This window comes from Tinamus guttatus, unplaced genomic scaffold (assembly GCF_059628265.1).
Source record: "Tinamus guttatus ecotype Peru unplaced genomic scaffold, ASM5962826v1 Tinamus_guttatus_pri_ptg000131l, whole genome shotgun sequence".
Classification (NCBI taxonomy): domain Eukaryota; kingdom Metazoa; phylum Chordata; class Aves; order Tinamiformes; family Tinamidae; genus Tinamus; species Tinamus guttatus.
Window position 1 is genome coordinate 2,505,650 of NW_028288665.1, and position 22,122 is coordinate 2,527,771.

A 22,122-nucleotide genomic window follows, 5' to 3' on the forward strand; every position below is an offset into this window, starting at 1 on the left:
AAAATTAGGGCACTCTTTAAAAATGTCAAGCAGTTAACAATTACTTTAAGGGATGCAAAAAGAAATGTGTATGCCTTGACTGCATATAAAACCCCAAGTTCTCACTGTTGACCTAATCTGCCATAATATACAGGTTATGTAATTTGTTGGAAGTTGATTTAGTCAGAAACAGTTGAATCAAGAAGTCTAGTATTTGGTTATGAAAATCACACCTGAGGAAAATCCCTTTAGTACTAGATGTGCTAATAATGCACAATGTGCTAATAAATGTCCTTATGCCCTAAAATGTATCTTATTTATTTTTAGAATGTCAACATCTGGTTTTGGCAATGAAGGACAACCTCAGACTTTCTAAAACAATCCTTCATCAATGCACTTACGATGTCTTTGTGATAAAAATAAAAGACAAAAAGACATCACTCTTCTGAGGTATAGGATGCCAGTGATGTATTTAAGATTACAATCCAGTGAAGGAATTAACTAATAACCTCTGTCCATCCATTGCTTCCTAAATCACTTAGAGCAGAAAAATAAATAGATAATAGATATTTGTTGCATTAAATATAGCTGGAAGAAATATGCCGTCCTTATCATGTGCTGAAGGATGTTGAAATTGCTTTGACCATCCACAACAGGCCTCATTCATCCATAATCAAAACATGATCAATATTAAGAATTTTTTCTTGCTAATACCTTCAGAACTAATAATAAGAGGTTAAAGGGCTTTGTACAGTTGTTTTGACTCTGCCAAACTACTCCTGCTGCGCCCAGACAGGCACTATTTTCCCCAATATATTCAGAACCTCCTTGCTCCCATCTCCCACTACAAGTCACCAACAAGAAAGGCTGAGGAAAATGAAGCTAAGGGTCTGTGCAGCTAAATGAGCCCAGAAAAGGGGATACGTTCCCATCCACTTTCTGCAGGGCAGGTTCACATTCTGGATAGATCCAGGCAACAGAGGACTTAAGGTAACTGCCTCACTGCAAAGACTCAGCAATTGAGCTCACTAGCGTTTAAATAAACTTTCACAAAGAATTTTTCAAATCTGAAATAGATCAATCATCTTGGAAAATAAACATGAGATTCTAACGCAACACCAGCCTGAATATATAGTCTGTATGCATTTGTTCTCCCCCCACACTGCTGAAATTTTTATATTTACAAGTCACTGTCTATTATGGTCAGAGAATGGACACTGATATCATCTATACAATATGTGTTCACAAAAACACTCAAGTTCTCTGCAGAAAAAGCACCAAACTATTAACCTACATGAAAAAATCATAACTGTGTAGAAGGCAAAAATTTGTAATAATCATCTGTTGCTTTATTTAGAGTTACATCTTCTCATGAAATGCAAGAGCTATGCTTACAATTCGGTGTTACCTAAGGAAGCATATTTTGATTTCTCTTACAAACAACAGTCTGTAGAAGTCGAATGAATGACATTTAACCGGGCACTTTTGCTCATGATTGTAAGTAGCAGCTTCACATTCCTTGCATTACCTTGACACCCTGCTCCACGGTTGTGTTGCAGAGCTGAAACAAAGTCTTTGTTTGATGAAAGAAAAAAATGTTAGGTAAATGGTGGGAGAATGGGTAATAGAATGTTAACAGTAAATATTAATGACAAATTGGAAACTTCTTTATCCTCATTTTAGAAGTGCAACAGGTTTCAGAATGACAAATCCAAGTGCATATTTAAAGCTTCAATCCTGTAACTGTTTGCATCCAAGCGCTAAGAGGTCTTTGCCTACATTCAGCTGCAGGACCAGAAACTAAACTAACATTATTTGCATATTTTCTTGGTTCACAATGCAGAAGAGATTGAGACAAATACCATTTTGGACAACATAAGGGCTCTCAGCTTCTGTCCTTTAAAAATGTAGGGATCATTAAGATATGAAAAATACAGTGCACAGGCAGCAGTGTCTTTTCCACTTTTGTGCAGTGCATTCAGGCAGTTGCATTTTCAGGCTTCTCAGTCATGTATCTTCAAGTGACTTGCTGCAGACCTATGGCTGAAGAGGTTTTTCCATGATCTGCAATCCCAGCCGTCCAACCATGAATAAACTGTAGAACAGAATATTTGTTAAAAATCCCACAAAAAAAACAAGAAGGAAGAACTGGCAGGATTTCATTTAGCTGAACTCCAACACGTTATTTTTCACAGAACTCATGTAACATTCTCAAATAAATCCACATCTAAATTAAACAAAAAGCTTATTGAAAAATACAGACTAAAACAAAGGCATGTGACTACCTGGCACCAGCAATTAACCCGGGCATTGCTTTTCTGGAGTTGTAAAATCTCATTCCCATAACTGTAGCCAAAGTTCCAGATGCCACTGGGAGAAGAAAAGAAGCAAGTTCAGCCAGAGCTACCTCAGGGAAGCAGGTCTGAAGCATCAGCACAGCCATGCAACAGTATTGGAAACGTTAAACACCCGCAGACAAGAATGCTTCCCTCATCCTCACAAGGGAACGTATGCAACAAAAACTGCTCTTTATTTGTTTTGTTAAAAGGAAGAGCTGCTGCAACCTTTACAGTAACCTCGGTAATCGTGCGCCAATACTCATTAGAAATAAGAAATCCTAGTCAGAGTTAAGACCACGGTCTAACCACCCACAACCTCCAATTCTCTGAGCAGGTAACCAAGATGCTCCCTCAGTTTCTCCTTATTTGCAGAACAGGAATAATATCTCTTTTAATGCAAACAATCTCAAAACTGCCAGAAAGGTAGGATGATGTCAAAAAAATCATGAGGTTGGTGCAAAATATGATTACATTCTCAGTTTTTCTGGGACTTTGAACAAAAAATGAAACTAAATTAAAGCTTTCATTTTTGACATTTGATTTGATCCTATATGCATTAATTCTGAACATGTTAACATTGAAAATTAAGAGCCAACATTTAATCGACTCAGTAAACATTAAGAGCCAAGAGTAAATTTGGCCTACAGTATATTTGATTTTTTTAATGGTTTAATACTGTAAGTGCCTCATCCTCTAGGAGCAAAAAGAACAGATCATTCCCTCCTTAGGACAACTTCTTCCACAGCCTATGACATGCTAAAACACACACTGCTTTACTGAGGCGCCTGTGGAAACCCGTGTTCCTTAACAGCCCATCCTGCGACGTCACGGGGTGCTCGCTCCTGCACACACGCTTGTTCCATGGCCATAGGCTGGAAACGCTCCTTCACAGCCAAACGTCTTTCACACGCGTTCCATATTACCAGCGCTCATATAAATAAAGCAGCACTAGTTTGCAGAAGCACACCAGAAAAAAATGTTGCTATTTATATGTCTAGCAGCAATGTTTAGTACCTAAGTGCCAAGGAAACTTACCCAGAGAAAGCCACACGTTCCTCGGGTCTTTGGACTGCTGGTAAGCACCTAGTCCTGCCAGGCCACCAAAGAGGAGGCCGGCAGCTAGAGACGGGACGCTACCTTGAGTGAGGGAGAGAGAAAGCGCCTGCTGAAAGACCACAAACCAAGCAAAGGCCCCTGCAAGTGGCACACTATTGAAAAAAAAAGAGTCTAAAGCAAATAAAAGTCACTGCTTATTTTTTATTAACATGATACTTCAAAGCATTTAATCAAACACCATTTACAAGTAACAAGGATTTCTGCAGTGTGTCAAGATTGTCTATTTGAGTTTCCTGTAAATGCAAACTGAACTCTGCCCTTCCTGGTTAGCTGACACTGGAAATACCAAGTGAAGCCTCTAAAGGGCAGGCTCAAAGCTCCCGAGGTCAGTCACGCAACTAACTAAACAGCCTCCCAGAGGGCTTAGACATCCATAGGAAAAAGAAAATGGCTAAACAAGGACAAGGCGGAACTGATTACTGCACTGCTGCATGACGAGGGAGCCTGGATACTAACTCCAAAGTGAGCCGGGCCTGGAACTCACCGAGTGCTTTTATTAGCAGGGATAAATACGGCACTCAAAACCACCGGCACCAGTGTAACTCCTCCATTTAAAGGCGTTTTTGCAAAGAATTAAAAACTGCTTTCCCTTAAGAACACTTTCACCCCGGTGCTACCGGGCACGTCCCCCTTTCCTCCTTGCCCAGATCTGGTGAAGGGATAAACCCCGTTCTCCCGGCGCGGCGCAGGCCGGGCGCTCCCACCGCCCCCTACCTGCTTTGGCGTAGCCGATGACGCCCCCGGAGGCCACGAGCGCCGCGTAGCCGAAGCCGAGCCAGTCGTACTCCATCTGCGGGCAGCAAAGAGCGAGCGCGGGCCGCCTGCCCGCCCGGCCCGCCCGCGGGCCGCCCGCCGCCGCGGGGCCCCGGCCGCCTCCCGCGGGCCTCCCCCACGCGCGGCCGTTGGCGGGCGGCCGTTGGAGGGGCTCCCCCCCCACACACACGCACCCCACGCGGCCGTTGGCGGGCGGCCGTTGGCGGGCGGGGAGGGGAGGGGAGGGGAAGGGGCGCCGCACTGACCTTGGCGCGGGCGCTGCGCGGCTCCCGGAGTGTCGCTGCGCGGGCGGCTCCGTCCCCAGCAGCGCCGCGCGCGGAGGGGCGGCCCCGCGGCGCCCCGGCCCCGCCGCCGCGCGGACGTGCCGCGCTTCTGCTTCTGTTATAGCACCCCCACTTTGTATTTATTTATTTTTTAATCACTTTAATATTGGCTGTGGAGCTAGGGAATCTGTATCTTGCCCGTGGCTCCTTTTGCTTGTTGTTCTGTTCCAGTCTTCGAGATCACGGTGGCTTGGAGAGTATCAGAGCGCTCCTTCAAGTCACATACATGGCAAGGGAGAAACAGAACGGTTCTAAAGGTACTTGCTGTGGCTGACCTACCCCGTGAAACGACTTCAGGAAATCTCCCGTTGTTATTCTCGTGCAACCCCCAAAGTAGGGCTTAGGAATCCTATATAAGGGTATCGATATACACCCCACCAGGGTGTCCTCTGGGCTAGCTGGAAGCTGGATAAAGTACTTCTCTGTGCCTGGTCTCAACGGCTTGAATGAAGAGATTTTGCATCGTTATTTAATTTCCTAAAGAAAAACATATTGCCTGCATTCTGCTTTTATTTCATATAGACATGTTCTCACAGTTATCCAGGACAGCAGAGTCTGTGAGAGTGCAGCAAAGAAAAACTGAAGTTAAGACGCTATCTGTGTATGCAGACAAATGGGAAGGGCTGGAACAGGCCAGGGACGTGGCTGGTCCCAGAGTTTAGCGGATCCATAGCAAGGGATGGATGAGCAGCCCTGCACGGTCCCCCCTGGAGCTGCCAGTGTGGGACCAAAACCCTGTGGTGTCCCTGTGTCCAGAGCAGGGCTCTTTTAGGATGAGCTGAAATGCTGGGATTACTGGGAGCTGACTACCTCCTGGGACTTCCCACTTGCCGGTGCAAATTCAGTGCGAGCCCCTGGGGACCATGGTCACTTTTCAGTCACTTCCCAGCTTCTTAAAAGTGTGAAACATCTGTTTTGTCAAATCCCAAGCACACACACACACACAAAAATCAGTCCCTGATAACCTTGGACAGATTCTTGTGTAATTGCATAAGACGGTAAGCCCTGTGACAAACAGGGCTCCACAGGACTCTACATAGGATTTTTGATTTTTATTTGAAAATTGAGTCTTTCTACATGCTCTGATTGCAACTATATTTTTACTCTATGTCTAGACCAGTTTTCTGCTGTGTTTTAGCTATGTCTTGGACTACAGTTTCATGGATTAATAGCATAAGGTCGTAACACTCTCAACAGCCTTCACTGAAGCAACATGCTCTTAGGTGGAAATTGCTGCTGCTCGGGGCACACAAGTTTTTCAAGCCTGAACTTTGAGAGAATAGTAGTTAGAAAATAAAACACTATTTTTGGGACTTTGCTAAGGGTCTCACCTGGTAGGAAGTGCCAGGGAGTTGCTCACAAGGAGAAAATCGTTAATAGAAGGAAGGGTCTCAGATCAATCCATCTGACTGAAGGAGCAAAACTGAGGCATACAATCAGAACCTTTATGATTAAGGGTAGAAGGAGTGAATATCAAAAGAAGGAATGTAGATTCCCCGAGGATCTTGATGGCCTGAGCTGGCAGAACACTCGTGTGTTTGCCTACTGGCTTTGCAATTGCATGTCCTTAAAAAGCTGGCGTGTCAATCCAAGTAGGTATTTTTCACTTTTACCTACAGATGTGCCAGAGTTTTTAACAGATGATAAGCAAGAATTTGCCTTTGCTACTGTCATCTCACTGCTAATCTGTTGTGAAATAGAAGGACTGGAAGGACTTACTGAGACTGAGACTGTGCAGCCTCTGAGATGCCATAAAGAAGATCTTCGGGACTCTACAGATACAAAGCCCCAAAATGTACATCCCAGACCCAAATCCCAAATTGTATGTACCAAAGAAGAGGCAGAGAGTCCGTCTGTCTGTCAGGTCGGGAGCGGAGACTCCCAAGAAGGTGAGAGCTGGGGGCTTTGGCCGCTGGCACCAGCAGGATAGCTCCTGCACCTGCAGATCTGCACCTACAGAAGACACTCAGCTGTCAGGAAGGATACCTGGAGAAGCAGGGGGGGCTGATCCGCGATACTGTGGAGTGACTGTGGAGTTTGTCTGGCCCTGGGACTGTTATCCCCACTTCTTTTTCCACATAGGCACCAATGGAAACCTAGAGCATGTCAAGAGTGACTCCGTGGCTCACGGAGAGCTTGGGGGCTCACGTGGTGTCTCCTCAATCCTGCCAGCGAGGAGGAAAGGCTTGAGGAGGAATGGTCAGATCCTGCATGTTGCACTGGTCACACAGTTGGTGTCAGCAACTAGGTTGTAGATTTATGACCACAGGATCCTCTCTGAGGAGCAGGACTGCTAGGAAGAACCAGGACCCTCTTCCAACCAGATCTTTGCCAACCAGCTGACCAACCTGGAGAGAAGAGCTTTAAACTAGGGTCAATGGAGGACACAGAGAATGACCAACATTCAAGTGAGGATGGCAAGCAATGGCTGCGAGGTGATGCAAGCAATAGAGGCCTCAAAAAGGACAAAAACAAGGGTGAAGGGGGTTTTGGAAAAAGTACTTCTTTTGGGGGGATGCTTTCATACCCATTCTGGGAAATAAGTATTTCTGGGTGCTTCTCAAAAGTGTCTGCACACCAAGGAAAGCAGGACAGGGAACAAACAGGAGGAATCAAGGGTCTGTGTGCAGTTACTGGGCTATGAGCACATGAGGATGATGGAGACGTGCTGGGATAGCTCACATGCCTAGGGTGCCCTGTCGGATGGATACAGGCTCTTAGGGAAAGCCAGAGCAGGACAGCAAGGAGCGGGATTTGCGTTTTATGCAGGAGGGCACCGGAAATGTGTGGAGCTCTGCCAGGACAGGTGAGGGGCCAGCTGAGGGCCCGACACCCACAAACCTGGCGGACCTGAGGGGAGGCCACCATGAGTGCTGCAGAGATGTCATTGAGAGGCTGCTCTGATTAGCTTTTAAAGGTTGTGATGATTGGGGACGGGTACCGAGGACTGAAAGGAAGCAAGTGTCACTCCTGTATTCAAGAAAAGGGAGGAGGAGGATGCAGGGAACTACAGGCAGGTCGGCCTCACCTGGATCCCTGAGAAGGTGATGGGGCAGATAATCCTGGAAAACATTTCCAAATATATTCAAAACCCTGAGGTGATGGATGGTAGCAGTCAGGGGAAATCACGCTCAGCCAACCTGGCAGCCTTCTGTGATGAGATGACTGGCTCAGAGGGCGAGGAGAGAGCAGTGGATTTTGATGAGAATAAGCCGTGTTGAGCACGGCTTTCAACACGGTCTCTTGTACCATCCTCACAGACCAGCTGCGGGACACCAGCTAGATGGGTGGACAGTGACTGGACACTGGCTCAGCGTGGAGGCTGGTGCTGAGCAGCGGGGAGTCCCCTGGAGGGCAGTCGCTCCCGGTGAGTCTCCAGAGGCGATGTGGGGTGGCCAGTGACACCCTCACCAGTGGCCCGTGTGGTGGCACGGTGGCCCCTCAGCAGGCTGGCAGCGATGCCCAGCTGTGGGGACGGGACTCTGCTCTGCCCTCTGTGCGCTGCGGCCAGCCAAGAGTTTGCCCAATTCCCAGTAACAGGCTCAAACCAGCATTTGGGCATGAGGCACAACTGGGTATGGTGCTTTCTTGGATAGATTATGGCAATTGTTCTCCTGGTAATTTTTGCCCTGTTGCTCTATCATGGCACAAGCTGTCTGCATTTTTCTGTTGCTGTGTACACTCTTGGTGTTTGAGGCACACATGGACAAGGGTTTGTTCTAAGCTAAGATAACAGCAAGCAAGGCAGGGTGTAATGGTAACATATTTGTTCCCAGCACTGACAGAAATGTCACTCTCCTCCAGTGTCCTCTTGTCCCCTCCTTCCTACGTGTGTTCAGTTGGCTGACACAAGATGAATACATGATGTTTCTTTCACTCGTGTTAAGTAAATCAAACACCTGAGGCACTCAGGAATAATGAAAAATGTTGCAGTACTTAAGTCATAATTCAGTGCTTCCATGTAAAAGTTATGAACTGATGTTAGGAATTTAAGTTACAGAGTTTCCTTAAGATATACAAGACTGGCACAGAATTTTGCAGCAGAATTTCTGGAGCTGCTTGTACAGCATCACATGGGCTGTAAAAATGCCCTCAATGGCAGGAATGCAGAAACGGTCAGGAAAGGGGGTGCTGTTTTCATTCACGGGCTTGTGGTTCGGTCCCAAACCCCAGCCTGCAATCCAGGAGTGAGGGCAGCCTGCGCAGAGGAACTGGTCACGACTCCAAGCAGCTAGGATGGGAGACCTGGCAGCTGCACTTCAAGGCCCGAGGGAAGTAGTTTGGGTCTGTCTGCAAAAGAATCAGGTGATCACAGAGGAGTCATTCGCATTGGAAAGGATCGCAGAGGTTCAGCCCACACAGCCCTCCTGCCCAAAGCGGGGCTGACACTGCTTTCGGACTGGGTTGCTCAGCTGTTTGTCCAGGTAGGTCCAGTGCTCGTTTCACTGTCCTCATGGTGAAAAGGCTGCAGTTTTACAAAGTTTTCAGCATCTCAAGAAACAGGAAGGGATCCAGCAGGTTTTCTAAGCAAGTCAAACTGATTTCAATGAAAAGACTGACTTGTAAATCCCTCCAGAGACCATGTTCTGTGCATGCCCAGGATCTGTAAGCTCCAAAGTGTGTGACTAATCAGAACTGAAAACTTTGCTCCGCTGTTTATAATGTTTTGGGGAAGTTTATAGATTTTTTTTTCTTTGATTGTTTTCCCCTCATAAATCGAGAAAACAAGGAGACGCAGGCATAGGAGAATCCCTTCCATCCACCGAGTTGTTGCTGAACTAGCCACTGCTCTTGCTATTCTGCATGGAAATCCAGTGCACCTTAGCTTCACTCTTACCAGCTACCTTCTGCAATTTGTCATCACCCCTATCTCTTATTGCCATTCTAAACTATAGCTAATGCTGCTAGGTCGCATTGGCTTAGATCTATTTCTTGAGCTTGGCGAAAAAAGGTTATTCTTTCTCTCTTTCTTCCCATGTTATTTAGCAGAAAGTGATTAACTGTGATGTTCCTTCTTAACAGAAAAAAAAAGGAGAGAATGATCTCTGTGTTGCCCCCAAAAATCACTCACACAGTGAAGATGAAATAATTTATTTTCAGTAAAATATAACATGGAGTAGCATTCAACAACAACAAAAAAGCACTAAGTCACAGCTAAACAGAAATGTAGGTCTCTCAGTAGGCTGCCCACTTTTCATGTATTTGTAAGATGTTACTTAAACCACTCGCTTGATTCATTCAGGCTCAGAGTAAAACACTCCTTATTTCTGTGTCTCCAGACTGACAAGTTTATTGCTCTGCGGTTGGGAGATATTTTGCCATTTATTTCTATCCTGTATTTTCTAGGGTCTGAACAATGAAATGTTATCGTGTCCATACACTGCTGCTTTAAATATTCACATGGAACTGCGAGAACACCTCCTATGTATTCAGAATATTTCAGTTTGGCTTGACAGAACAATGGGGGTGTGAACTGCTTTCAGTACTGCCTTAGACTGGACACCCTAAAACTATCTATTTAAAAGACTGACTCTTTCTAGCATAGTTCCCTTCAGCTTTCACCATGGCAGCAAGCTATTAAAACTGTCCCATTTTTTCCCCTCCACAAAACAAAACAAACAAAAAAACAAAACAAGCAAACAAAAAAACAGGATTTCCACTAACATTTTGCTCTGGAGATAAATTCTCAATCCTTCTGTGCCAGGACCTACTTTATCAGGTGTTGACAGCTGCAGATGCAGAATAAACGGACTGACTGTCCGTTCAACCCCTCCCCTGGAGGTTACGCTTTGGGACAGCTGTGTATGATGCACTGCCGTTTCCGAACTGCTGCAGCTTGCAGTCCGATTTACTAGAAGGAGCTGAAATTAGACAGCTTAATAAAGCTGTTGCTAAGCTGCTGGTTTTCAGGAGTGATTTGTTGAGTCATCTTTGCTTGTCTGGGGAGAGCAGCAGATACTGCCCCTGGATTCAGGTGTCTCAGTTTATACAGCCTCAGTGCTGCTGACCGGGTCACTCAACAGTGCTGCTAAAATGCCTCATAAATACAACCTGCCACGACTACAGGACGGAGCACTCGGGGTTGTGCTTCCCTGCTTTGTTTTTCAGAACACAATGACGGATCTCTTTAACTTTCACATTGTCTTTGCCACACCAAGTATTCCTGGAGACCTCATCTTCTCTATGGCCTGCCCAATGTGCCGACACATCGCATGCGCGGCAGGGTTATGTAGGGTTTTTTTGTATGCTGTAGGGAGTTACCTAGATTTGGAAAGGAAAAGCCGCTCAGATACTTGATGCCCTCCCTCTAGTGGCTGCTACTGGAAAAAATAGGGCTGTGATGAAGTGAACCCCAAGGTTAAAATATGTGTATTTATCATTATATTAAGATCCAGCTTGGGAGTAATGTCAATGCCATACCAGAATTACCGAGTTATCGTCAAAGCTCAGGTACTTTCCTTCAGTCCCGGAAATACTTATCTTACTACTCCCTTCCCTGCTCCCTATCTCTCCCTCTGTGGCCTCGGCTTTGGTGATCTAAGGACACAAGTGGACTAAGTCTGCATGAAGAGACTTTTTTTTCCCCCATTTTTTCCAGCTCTTCTAGTTGGTCAAATGAATCAAATACACAACCTTTGTTTTTCAGACATGGAAGACCTGAAATTCCTGTTTTTGATTTTTCTAAGCACACTTATTAGTCTTGTAAAAGATGCTATTTTGATTTATGAAATTTATCCTGAAACATATTTAAAGAGCCAGGATCTGGAAATGCAGTGTCTTTCTTCCATTTCCAGTACTCTCTTGTGGATTCCCTGCATCAAATATCAGTATATTTGAGAAAAGAGTGTATGTATAGCTACACACTCTGTTCCTGCTTTTGAGATCTCACTGTAGGTTGTAATTCTTTTTCTCTTTGCTCATCAGCGTGCTCTTCTTGTCTCACTAGGTACAAGAAATGCCAGCGACGCATGATTCTATGTATGTTTATATAGAAAGAGATAGCAAAGACTCTGTAGCAAGACAAAGGTTGGGGCTGGAAAGCAATCTTGCTAAAAATGGCAAAAAATGCAAACGGAGCAGCTCCTGAAGAAGCTTTACCCTCGTCTCTCTTTTTGCATCTTTCACATATTGGTCTCCTGGTGTTAAATGGAAGGCTAGACTTTTCAGGTAGTTTAGGACAAACTGACCTAAGCTACAAGTACAGAACATCCTAAGGAAACCTATCTGCTGAGCTTATGCTTCCAGCACAACAGAAGTTAGATTTCTGCTGCTGTTCTCCTGACCACTTTTATTTATGTTGTAGCCTACAGCTGGACTTTTTCTTAACTAAAAATGCCAGTTTGGGTCCACCTGAATCTCACTCTGGGACAAGGTTCTCTTCCGATGTCTCAGTTCCAGACACTCCACAGTAAGTGGGTATGTTCTGAGCTCAAACTTATTCGCAAACAAACAGGAAGAATTAAAAAGCCACTTGAGGTCACCTGTTCCATACACACAAATGTCTCTAACATAATGACCTGCCAAAGAGAGAAGAAAAAAGAAAAAAAAAGAAAAAAACTATGTCAAAATGCACTTTTTTCCCATAGGCACCCTCTAGAATCCAAATTATTCTTTTTAAAAAGTCTGATCTCCAAAGCAACTATAAATAATCTCCTACACCAATAAAAATGCAAAAAATAAAAAGCACATTGGATGAACAATGGGAATACCTCTGGGGTGAAATCAAGAAAGCTACTGAGGAATAAATAATGGGCAAAATTTTTGAATAAGGAGACAGATCAGAAAGGACATGCTATTCATTGAGACTCTTTGTAAGACGATGAAAATTCCTTCTGTCAGGGAAAAGAAACTGATACTTATACTAGATTTTCCATTGAATACTTCTGGTTGATCCTGGAGCAGTTTCACAAACTTCTGTGCTGAGGTGAAACTGCTATTACTTGGACCTGACTAAAATCCTCAAAACTTTTCTCCTCAACTCAACTATATCAAATGGACTTGACAGCTCTTGCTCTGGGACCTGTGCAGCCACCCCTGTATTAAAAGAAGGCGACTGCTCTTGGCAAAGAAGGCCCGAGGGCAAACAGGAGCAGCACTTCCTTGAGCTGTGAGTTCCTCGGTTTTCTGTCCCTTCTGGTTCTACCTGGAGCCAAGGTTGAGAGCTGTGGGTTGTTTATAGGGCTGTTGGCTCTACAGGTTCTGGATCCCAGGGCTATGAACACCTGGGCTATTCCCATCCACCTACAAGAAAATCACCCACGGCCTACGACTGTCAACTAGCTCTTGTGAAACTTAAGTTGCCAAATATCCTCCCTTCCCAAGGCTGATATGTTCTGTAGAAGTTTCTGATGAGGAAAGAACTCTTCCACCTTCCTCACTGTTTATTTTATTTGGCTATTATCAATCACTGTGTAAAGACTATGCAGGAGGTGACTCCTTTTTCATGTCTTACTCCCTGTGAAGTTCTACAGATGCTCTTATATTATGATTAGAGGCTGTAAGACTAAAGGAAAAACAGTTAACTGTTTTCGACTGCATGAACAGGAAGAAGATGTGCGGGAAAAATGTACACATTACCATGACATCCTCCGTGCCTCTCTTCCATATCAACCCACTTGACAGCTCTCAGGTCACCTTCCCACATTGCGTTGGGCATGGAGCCAGGGACACCTGCACCCGGAGAGCAGAAAATAAAATCATTAGTCCTTTTAAGTTGTGTGTTATCTGCTCTCTGGTACCTTTCTCTACAGAACAGGGATGAAACACTTAGTAATATGCAAATCAATAGATGCCAAGCATGTTTCTGGATGCCAACTTGTAAAATTTCCTAGGTGAAAGCAGCTTTCGTGATATAAACAAGATGACACTCCAAGAGACCTAAATAATCTCACATCTGAAATCAAACCCTTCCTTTACAACAGCCTCAGTATGACAGTGCATACTGCCCCCCAAGTGCTCTTTGTGCACCACGCCACTGACACAGAAAACCTTCATGTGAGGTAACAGTAAATACTTTATTAAGAAATGAAAGAAAATAAGAGAGATCAACAGAACAAATTCAAGCATGCCATAGCTGGATGGATCTGCTGAAACTGAATTATAGCCTATAGTGTGATATAGTAATATATGTAAGTCTAGACAGATCACAAGCCTTGTCCAGATCACAAGCCAATAGGAGGGCCTCTCCCCATCCGAAACAATGAATCCTGCTATAACCAGGAGAACAACTTTTTCAAGTCCTAAAAGCATGAAGGAAAATGCTCAACATTCAGCAACTGGCATTTGCTGAAAAGTAAACAGGTGTTGCTTGTGCAATCCTGGCTCTCCTGAGTCAGGGGAATTTCAGTGTCTTCAAATAAAGGCAGTACCTGGAACAAACAATTGCCATGGCACTAAGTCTTTGCAATTTAAAAACAAGAGCTGTTCATGTAATCATAACCAGGAAAATCCCTGTAACTGATCTGTACTGAAATACTGTATTCAGTTACGAAGTACTTCTTAAAACTGCCTTCAGAATATGGCAAAAAAGGCGAGTTGCATAAAATAATGAAAGCTTTCTATAAACTTACTGCTTTCAACAGACTGCATCTTTCTTATTAGCTCAAGAACTTGAGACCAAAGAATAGACTTTGTAACCACCACCTGATGTGCAAACCACTTTGCTAAGAAAAGCTGAAAAGCACTGACCTCTCGCTCAAGCACGAACACTTGTATATAATTTATTTCCATGTTTGAAAAGACTAAGTGCATTTTGTTCTTCCAGGTCTAGCAAATGATTCCTGTGCTGTCACAGCTGAGTAATCAAACAGCAGAAAACGCAACGGTTGGGGAGCTCACATGCATGGCAGCAGGGACAAAACTCCAGAAATTATTTCTGCTTTCTCCCAGTAAAGCTAAAAACGAAGGGGGAAAAAAAAAAGACCAAGTTGCTGGAATGCAAAGAACCCGCTTCGTGTTAGGGCTGAGGAGTGACTCAAGGCGCTAACGGGCAGAGGGTGGTGATGATCAGGAATCCTGCTACCTCTGCCACGTGCTCCGCACGTCCTAGAGCCTCCCGCTCTGGAAACAGCTCTGGAGGGGATGCTGAAGCGGGAAAGCCTTGTCAGCCTCTGCTGTGTACACGGGAAGATGAAGGTAATAAAACAAAGACTGAAATAAATAGTGTGATCATCCTAAGTTTGATGTTTTCACCAAGTTAAAGGTGAAAGCGATGGAAGATTTTGTTACTATTTTTTTTCTGTCCCTTCTTAGATGGTAACAAACACAGTATCTCTATAGTTACTGTAACCTAACAACTCCCTCACTGGGAGCTTAGAAGCGCACAGTGAAGAAGAAAACAGAATCATTAAGACAGTAAATAAAAACAAGGGTTTGGGTTTTCTTCTTGTTTGCTTGTTCTCTGAGAAATCTGATATAAGAAGAATTAACTAACAGACTTTTTCTGTTGTTGTTTTTAAGTGGAGCATCTCCCTTATAGGTAAGAAGGGTTAGTGACAAATAATCAATCACAACTCTTCTATCAGAAGCAAAAGGACTTTAACATTCAACAACAGAACCACCATAAACACAATATGTGGCAGCAATAATCAGAGCTCCACTAGCTTCTTATTTCTCCCCCTTTCTATAATGGGCCATTATCAAATAAAATAATGGTTCAAAAAGAGTGAAGGGAGGAATCAAAAAATGTTACTCTTTCAGAAAAAAAAAATAAAGATATCATTTTATAGAAGACAAAAAGAGACAATGATGGCAAGGAATAAACAATTTAGATGGTCTGGGACATGCATTATAATTTCAAATTAAAAACCTGTTCACAAAAGATGGAAGTAAAGGTGGTGTGAGGAAAAACCTGGAAACTGCTGACACAGTAGCAAAGCAGAAAGATGACTGACAAAACAGGAATGACCTCAGGATACCCGCTTAAACAATGGAAGGTTCTCCCTTACAGGAATACAAAACTACTGACTTCACATTATTCACCATCCTCAAATTAAGGAAACTAGGCAATTTTCTAGGTTCATCAAAGAGCAGGGAAAACATAGCTCAGCACCAAAAAAAAGGGATGATTTCACCACACTCTTCTTTAAGCATTTGGTTGTTCTATTAGAACTTTATTGATTGGTTTCACGTTTGGAACCTGTTCTTGAGACCAGTTTTTATAAATATGGTTGGTCTGAAATGTTATGTTGATGGTGATAATCTAAATTAATTACTCTACTTTTGATAGGCTCCCATCTAACACTCCATTGAGGTTAAAAAGTTTCATCACCGAAAACGCGGGGGGAAGATCTGCCTCACAGGCAGGGATACTAAACACTGCAGCAGCAGCAGGTTATTTCTTGGCTCCTCTTGTTTTGGACGGCTAGGGAAACATGGCCAGTATCTCCGCGTTTAATTGCTGCTTGCTGGAGAGGGAGGGGGGATAGTGGAAGTGAAATGCTTCTGACTGCAGGTAATTACAAAACAAAGCCACACACCTGGGATCAGCCTTATTTGCGACAATTCATTTTTCTGATTTTCCAAGTGCCCACAGCAAAGGAAGTGAATTTCAAATACACACCAGGGGAAGAAATGAAATTAGAGGCACTGCCCATAGTGCCTCTTCCTGTCTTCCAGTTGGTTGTGGCTGCCTTCATACCGGATCGGTGCAGTGCTGGTGGCTGCAAACTGCTCAGAAACGGGGCCTCCTCCTCGCCAGGGAGAGGTGTCTCCTGTGGATGCATTCCCAACCCCCAAGCACACTTCCCTCAGAAAAGAGGTTTGGGGGCAGGTAAAACACAGGCAATCCAGGATCTGGACCTCATCCCCAGGACGAAGGCAACACAATGTCCTTCTCAGCATTTTCTAAGCACTTCCTTATTTTGCTTTCCCCTGCAATTCCCATGGCAGTGGAGTTGCCTGTGCCAAGTCAGCCCGTCCCCTTGGCTTCCCGCGTTGCTACCATGCGTTACCAATGGCTTACATGAACCAAGACACTCTGTTTGCATTTCTGTAACATAAACACAAACTGGCAGTCAGACTGGCACAAAAGGTTGGCTGATGTGCTTTGAACTTTCAAGTCCTACACCTGTAATTCCAGGATTGAACCAATGTACCAGTCCAAGGCAAACTCACACTGCCTGGTCTTTGCTGATCTGCTGAGCTGCCTTCACTGTCTCATTTGCATCTGTTTCAGTTTCTTTACCCTTTTATGCCACTAAACTGACCTAAACTTTCCTCCCATTCCTCATAAGCTGGTGCACAGGAAATCATACTTCATAAACCTGCCCTCAGTGGTGTACAAGTCACCTTTGGGGTGGACATGGATTATTAGTCTGTAAAAACTCTTCCAAGCAGTGAACCTGGACTTTTGCTGAGCTTAGAGGCCAGATATTTATGTTTGGGAAACATGCTGGGCTGGACAAACGCAGGGCCTGCTCCCTACAAGTGACGGTCTGCGGCCCAACAGTACCGCGTGGTGCAAGACGGGTTTGGAAAGGCACAAATCCCTCCGGCAGCTTTTGGAGTGGTAACACAACAAGCAAACACGCGTGGCACTAAGGGAGGCTCTCGGGCTAAAATCTCTCCTCGCGATGGGGATCCTCCACTCGCTTTGTTCAGGGACGCCAGGGCTAACACAGAGGGCTCAAGGGGAGAAACGCCTCACGACATGTCAGAAATGGCTCTTTGTCTCTTCATTTATAACATAATCCCCCCAAATTAAAAACCATACAGAAACCAGCATTTAGAAGTGACCATGGACAGTCAACCAGGAATAGAAGTGACCATGTGACAGCCGTGGCTGTTGCCAGTCGCTCACCTGACGCTTGGCTCTGCAGCATCACCACAAACACACCCTGCTACAGATGATGATGATCCCAATCCCTGCATCCTACAGGACAGGCTACTGCCTCTATGTGGGAAGATGTGATTTCCCCGGCCTCATCACCTTGCAAAACTCAAAGCACAGGAGAGCTCTGAGATGCTATTTCCACCACAGCACAGCTTGGCCAAGTGAATTAATCTCCAGGAGGGGAAATTCCAAGCAAAGGCTTGGTACCTTTTCCTAGATTTCCAACTGCTGTTGGCCAATAAGCACTTCGTTTCTGCGTGTAAAACCCCACAAGTGGTGACGTTCCCCTGATGAGATACCACCAAGAGCTACTGGTGGAAACACCTCCAAGAGGGGGTGAGCTGGGATGACCACAACAATTGGCCCACGCCATATCACGGCCAACTGATGTCACCCAACAAGACCTCTCCCTTGCTGTCCCCGAGGTGACAGACGCTTGGGACGAGAACCCCAAGCCCTTCACAGCCCCTGCAGCCTACCTGGGATTCGGTTGAGGGTCACCCAGAAGTGCTCGTCGGGGCTGTAGGTGTCCTCAGACCAGGCCAGCAGGTCGCGGGCGCGACGGTCCCGCAGCACGAACTCCACGAAGGGCCGGGTGACGGCCACGTACGCGGAGCCGAAGTAGATGGTGAGGTTGTGCGGCGGCGGTGCCTTGAGCACCTGCGGGGTGACCATGCCCGAGGTGTTGTGCTGGGCCATCTCCCTGTGCACATACCTGGTGCGCGCGGTGATGTGCGCCGGCGGCAGCACCCCGGGCGTGATGTTCCTGCCTCGGAAGCCCTTGAGCTGCTGGACGATCTCGCGGTTGGTCTTCAAGGGGAAGTCCTGCCCGCAGGTGTTGAGCAGGTACTTCCAGGGCACGGCGGAGGCCAGCAGGTCGCGCATGCAGTGGAGGTCGGCGCGCAGGCGCGAGATGCCGCCGTAGACCACGCGCTCCGTCCTGGAGGCCAGGAAGGCGTTGGGGAAGCAGCGCAGCAGGCGCCACACGGCCTCCTGGAAGGCGGCCGGTGCCTTCTGGTCCACGTGGACGCAGTAGACGTTCTGGGGCATGTAGACCGCCCGGAAGAGCCGCTCGAAGGTCTCGAACTCCTTGTGCAGCGTCATGATGTAGGCGAGGGGGAAGGCGGCCTCCTCCGCCGACAGGGCGCGGGTGATGTAGCGGCTGCGGGCCACGTACTCGCTGCACGAGGGCGCCGCGGCCGCCGGCGAGAGCCCCTGGCCCCAGGCGAAGGGCGCCTGGCCGTGCAGCAGCTCGCGGCAGGCGCGCTCCAGCTCGGCTCCCGCCGCGGTGCCGCCGCCCGCCGGCGCCCCCCGCCGCCGCGCCAGCAACACGGCGGCGCCCACCAGCGCCGCGGCCAGCAGCAGGGCGACCCGTAGGCGCCGCATGGCTGCCGAGCCCCGCCGCCCGCCATCTGCCCGCCGCGGCGCTGGGGGAGGCGTCGCGGCCGCCCCGCGGGGCGGGGACGGCAGGAGAAGGGCCCGCGGACGGCGAGGGCCGGCGCTCCCCGGCGCGCCCTGAGATGGCGGGTGGCCCCCTCGGGGCGCCCCCCGCGGCTCGAGATGGCGGGCGGGGCCGCCATGTCACGCGCGCGGCGCCCCAACGGTTCCCGCGGCGAGGGCTGGTCCGAGGCTGGCGCAGAACAGTTAGAAAACTGGAACCGCGGGGCAAAAATAAAAAATAAATCAATGAAACAGCAGAAAGTTAGGAAACGAGAGAGGTTTTCCCAGAAACATCTCCCCTAGCCCCTGCATGTTCCTTTGGGATGACTGTGCTTGGGGCTGCGGCTGTGGTGGGAGGCTGCCAGGCTGAACGCTTTGCCCGCTCTGAGTTGTATCTGAGTGCAGGTTTGCGGCTTTCTTGTTTTAATCCTATCTCTTGCAGAGTTCAAGATAGCTTCAAAAACATCTGAATGTTACAGAACAGTAATGCAGAATAGATCCTACGTCTTCCCCACCCTCCCACGTGCACTTCAAAAAGAAAAACATGAATGACAGAGAAATGTTAAAACTTGGCAACAGAAATTTCTAGGAACAGGTATTTGCCACCTCTGGAAAACACCTTCTCAGTACAACATGAAATCATATAATCATTGTGGTTGGAAAAGGCCTTCAAGATCGTCAAATCCAACTGTACGCCCATCAACGCCATACCTACTAAACCACGTCCCTAAGTGCCTCATCTACGCATTTCTTGAACACTGCCAGGGACGGTGACTCCACCAATTCCCTGGGCAGCATGTTCCAATGCTTCACTACTCCTTCGGTGTAGTTTTTTTTTTTTTTTCCTAATATCTAACTAGAGCCTCCCATGGTGCATGTCTCTTATTGGCAGAATACTCCTGTGTGCCCGCTTGCAGCTGCTCTGGGAGGAGGATGGGGACAGAGGAAGGTCAGGGGAATGTGGCCATCCTACATCCTCTGGCAGCTTCAGGAGCTCTGCTCCCATTTAGGAAGTTGAGGAACCACCCTCATGGTGCAGTGCCATTGCCAGGCTGCCTCCCCAAACCTGACATTGTCAGTTCATTTACTCCTTTTCTAATCCTTCCCAGGTTTTCTGACAGCATTTGGATGTTTGGTGTACCTGTGCCATTTTACTGACCCGCACTAAGGAGAAATCAAATAGTTAAACACTCGCTGTCAGGAGGGTGGAAAGCGAATAATGAGCAAAAGTGGGCAGGGTGAAAAAGGGTCATAACCTCCTAACCCTGCCCATCACCAAGGCAGGAATTTCTTGGACTGTACTCTTGAGACGATGCAAGAAGCATTTATCTGAAAACAGGATTTTTCTTTTCTTTTGTTTATCCTGAGAGACAAGTTCTTCCACCTGGCCATGGCAGGGAGGTAATGATAAAGCTGTAGGGGAGTCTTTAGAGAAGAGACTTTCTTTCAAAAGTGGAAAGGGTGGAAACAATGGAGGATAAACACTTCCCTTTAAAAACACATGTATTTTTTTTACCATAAATGTTCATTTCAGTGGGAGATCTGAGTACACTGAAGTGTCGGTGAGGTTAATTGAATGAACTAAAGACTAGCAAATCTGGAAGCAGACTACCAAACCTGTAGAGAAGAAAATAAAGAGCAGAGGAGGAGGGAAAGGAAGCTTATTTAGAGCTACTTCTTTCAAGACGGTGGTTTGAGGTGAGGCAGGACATGCTTTCTCCTTGAGCGGTCGCGTTGCTGACAGTCTGAGGGCTGAACTGCACCCCCCTCTTTTAAATCACCAGAGGAATATTAAGGAAAGCGGTCAGCTCCAGTAACTCACTCCATTTAGCAATGTGTTTGAAAGGGCTTTTCTGAGGTTTTTATTGACCCCCAAGCAAACCTTAGTGTGTTGGCAGGGGGGGTTTGCGGTGCTGCACTGGAGGAGACGGGCTGCACGGGTCTGCTCAGCAAATACCTGTTTGCTGGAGTGGCAGTGAGCTGCACCTGGAGAGACACGTGAGCACCAGGGCCAATGGAGCCATTTCGCAGGAACGGGCGGTATGTATGCCTGTTACATAGAGTGCAATATATGCAAAGATAAATGAGAAGAGAATCAAGCACAAGAGTGCAAATTCACTTATTAGTTGTGGCTTCTCAAAAAAAAAAAAAAAAGTGGTACTTAAATTGTAGTGACTGCGTTTTACATAAACGTAAAACCACATTTTAAGTAATATCATTTGTAAGTGAAGTGTAATCTCTGGGTGGTATATAGAAGACAAAAGTAATTTTTCAGAAACTTCTGCTATGTGACAGGTGTATTTGTTTGCCAGTACTACATTGAAACACCTTTCCTTTGGTAGGTTTTGCAAAAGAGAAAGGTTTTGACTATTACATTGCAACAGCTTTGCTGTCACAACACTTGATAGCAGCCACAGGAAAGTCCCTGTTTTGCACACCTTATTCCTATTAAAAGTTCTTACTCAATCAGGATGTCTCATTAAAATAATGGGAAATATGAACCAGTATTGCTTTTACAAGTGATACAGTATACAAAGGTACAAAATACTTTCTTCTGGATCATACCCTACTCAACTAGCGTTGCCTTTGGAATCATTTTAAGAAACTTCTGCCTTTCTGTCTATCTGTCTTTTGGAGAGTGGGCACTAATCTAAGGCAGGGGAAGATTTTGGTAGGAAAACTCAACCACAATGCACAGTTGTGCATGTTAGTATTATAAATGCATTGCAGAAAATATTATTCTAAGAATCTGTCTATAAGTGATAGTGGAGTGGAAAGGTACTGAGGTGGTTGTGAGTGGAAATAATTAAGTGGTTCAGCAAGAAGCTCAGTTCTAAAAGGCTAAATTGTCTGGAAAAAATGTTATTTTGTATAAGCAAATGACCATGGGAAAATAATAAGAATAAGAATAAAGGAATTGCAGAGTGTGATTAATTAATGTGCTAACAATGCTTCTAAGATTTTCCTAGCGTTGCTCCTCCTATAGCTCAGACCCACGACCAAAGGATGTGAATGAAGTGTTCCTCGAGAACCACAAGCTGTAATTTTAATATGAAGCTACTGCTTCAGATAAAGTGCAGTGAATTTTTGACAAAAGGAACTTCCATCTCTCTTGAAAGAGAACTGACTTAGCTCACAGCATTAGCAGCCACATGTCTGGCATTGTATGAGACGTACTGTATGCCAACTCTCTTCCTCTTGTCTTTTTGTCTACCGGTCAGCTCTCAGCCAAATGCTTGCCATCACAATGGCACAGATATAGTTTAGAAGTTTGGGGGTAGTTTAAGACTCCTCTTGCAAACAAAATTATCCATCAGTT

General features: G+C 46.0%; 2 protein-coding genes across 2 annotated transcripts; both read right to left on the reverse strand.

The window, feature by feature from the left end:
- Positions 1-1,916: 1,916 nt before the first annotated feature.
- On the reverse strand, positions 1,917-4,248 carry LOC104567613 (transmembrane protein 14C). The gene is made up of 4 exons (XM_088521710.1): positions 4,149-4,248; positions 3,354-3,455; positions 2,265-2,349; positions 1,917-2,074 (listed from the first exon to the last, which is right to left on the reverse strand). Exons 1-4 carry the CDS (start codon positions 4,222-4,224, stop codon positions 2,017-2,019), a joined length of 321 nt encoding a protein of 106 aa, XP_088377836.1. The 5' UTR covers positions 4,225-4,248; the 3' UTR covers positions 1,917-2,016.
- A 7,349-nt stretch (positions 4,249-11,597) lies between these two features.
- LOC104567614 (glucosaminyl (N-acetyl) transferase 2 (I blood group)) lies at positions 11,598-18,530 on the reverse strand. The gene is made up of 3 exons (XM_088521703.1): positions 17,843-18,530; positions 13,109-13,201; positions 11,598-12,048 (listed from the first exon to the last, which is right to left on the reverse strand). Exons 1-3 carry the CDS (start codon positions 18,465-18,467, stop codon positions 11,858-11,860), a joined length of 909 nt encoding a protein of 302 aa, XP_088377829.1. The 5' UTR covers positions 18,468-18,530; the 3' UTR covers positions 11,598-11,857.
- Between the last annotated feature and the right edge of the window lie 3,592 nt (positions 18,531-22,122).

What these genes read in the sequence shown, in the direction of transcription:
- LOC104567613 (XM_088521710.1), bottom strand. Translation starts at nt 4,224, where the DNA reads ATGGAGTACGACTGGCTCGGCTTCGGCTACGCGGCGCTCGTGGCCTCC. An exon ending in CATCGGCTACGCCAAAGCAG is followed by an intron (nt 3,456 to 4,148) that starts GTAGGGGGCGGT and finishes CCCTCACTCAAG; the next exon opens with GTAGCGTCCCGTCTCTAGCT. An exon ending in GGGTTAATTGCTGGTGCCAG is followed by an intron (nt 2,075 to 2,264) that starts GTAGTCACATGC and finishes TCTGTTCTACAG; the next exon opens with TTTATTCATGGTTGGACGGC.
- LOC104567614 (XM_088521703.1), bottom strand. Translation starts at nt 18,467, where the DNA reads ATGACGCTGCACAAGGAGTTCGAGACCTTCGAGCGGCTCTTCCGGGCG. An exon ending in GACCCTCAACCGAATCCCAG is followed by an intron (nt 13,202 to 17,842) that starts GTAGGCTGCAGG and finishes CTCCGGGTGCAG; the next exon opens with GTGTCCCTGGCTCCATGCCC. An exon ending in GAGGCACGGAGGATGTCATG is followed by an intron (nt 12,049 to 13,108) that starts GTAATGTGTACA and finishes TCTCTTTGGCAG; the next exon opens with GTCATTATGTTAGAGACATT.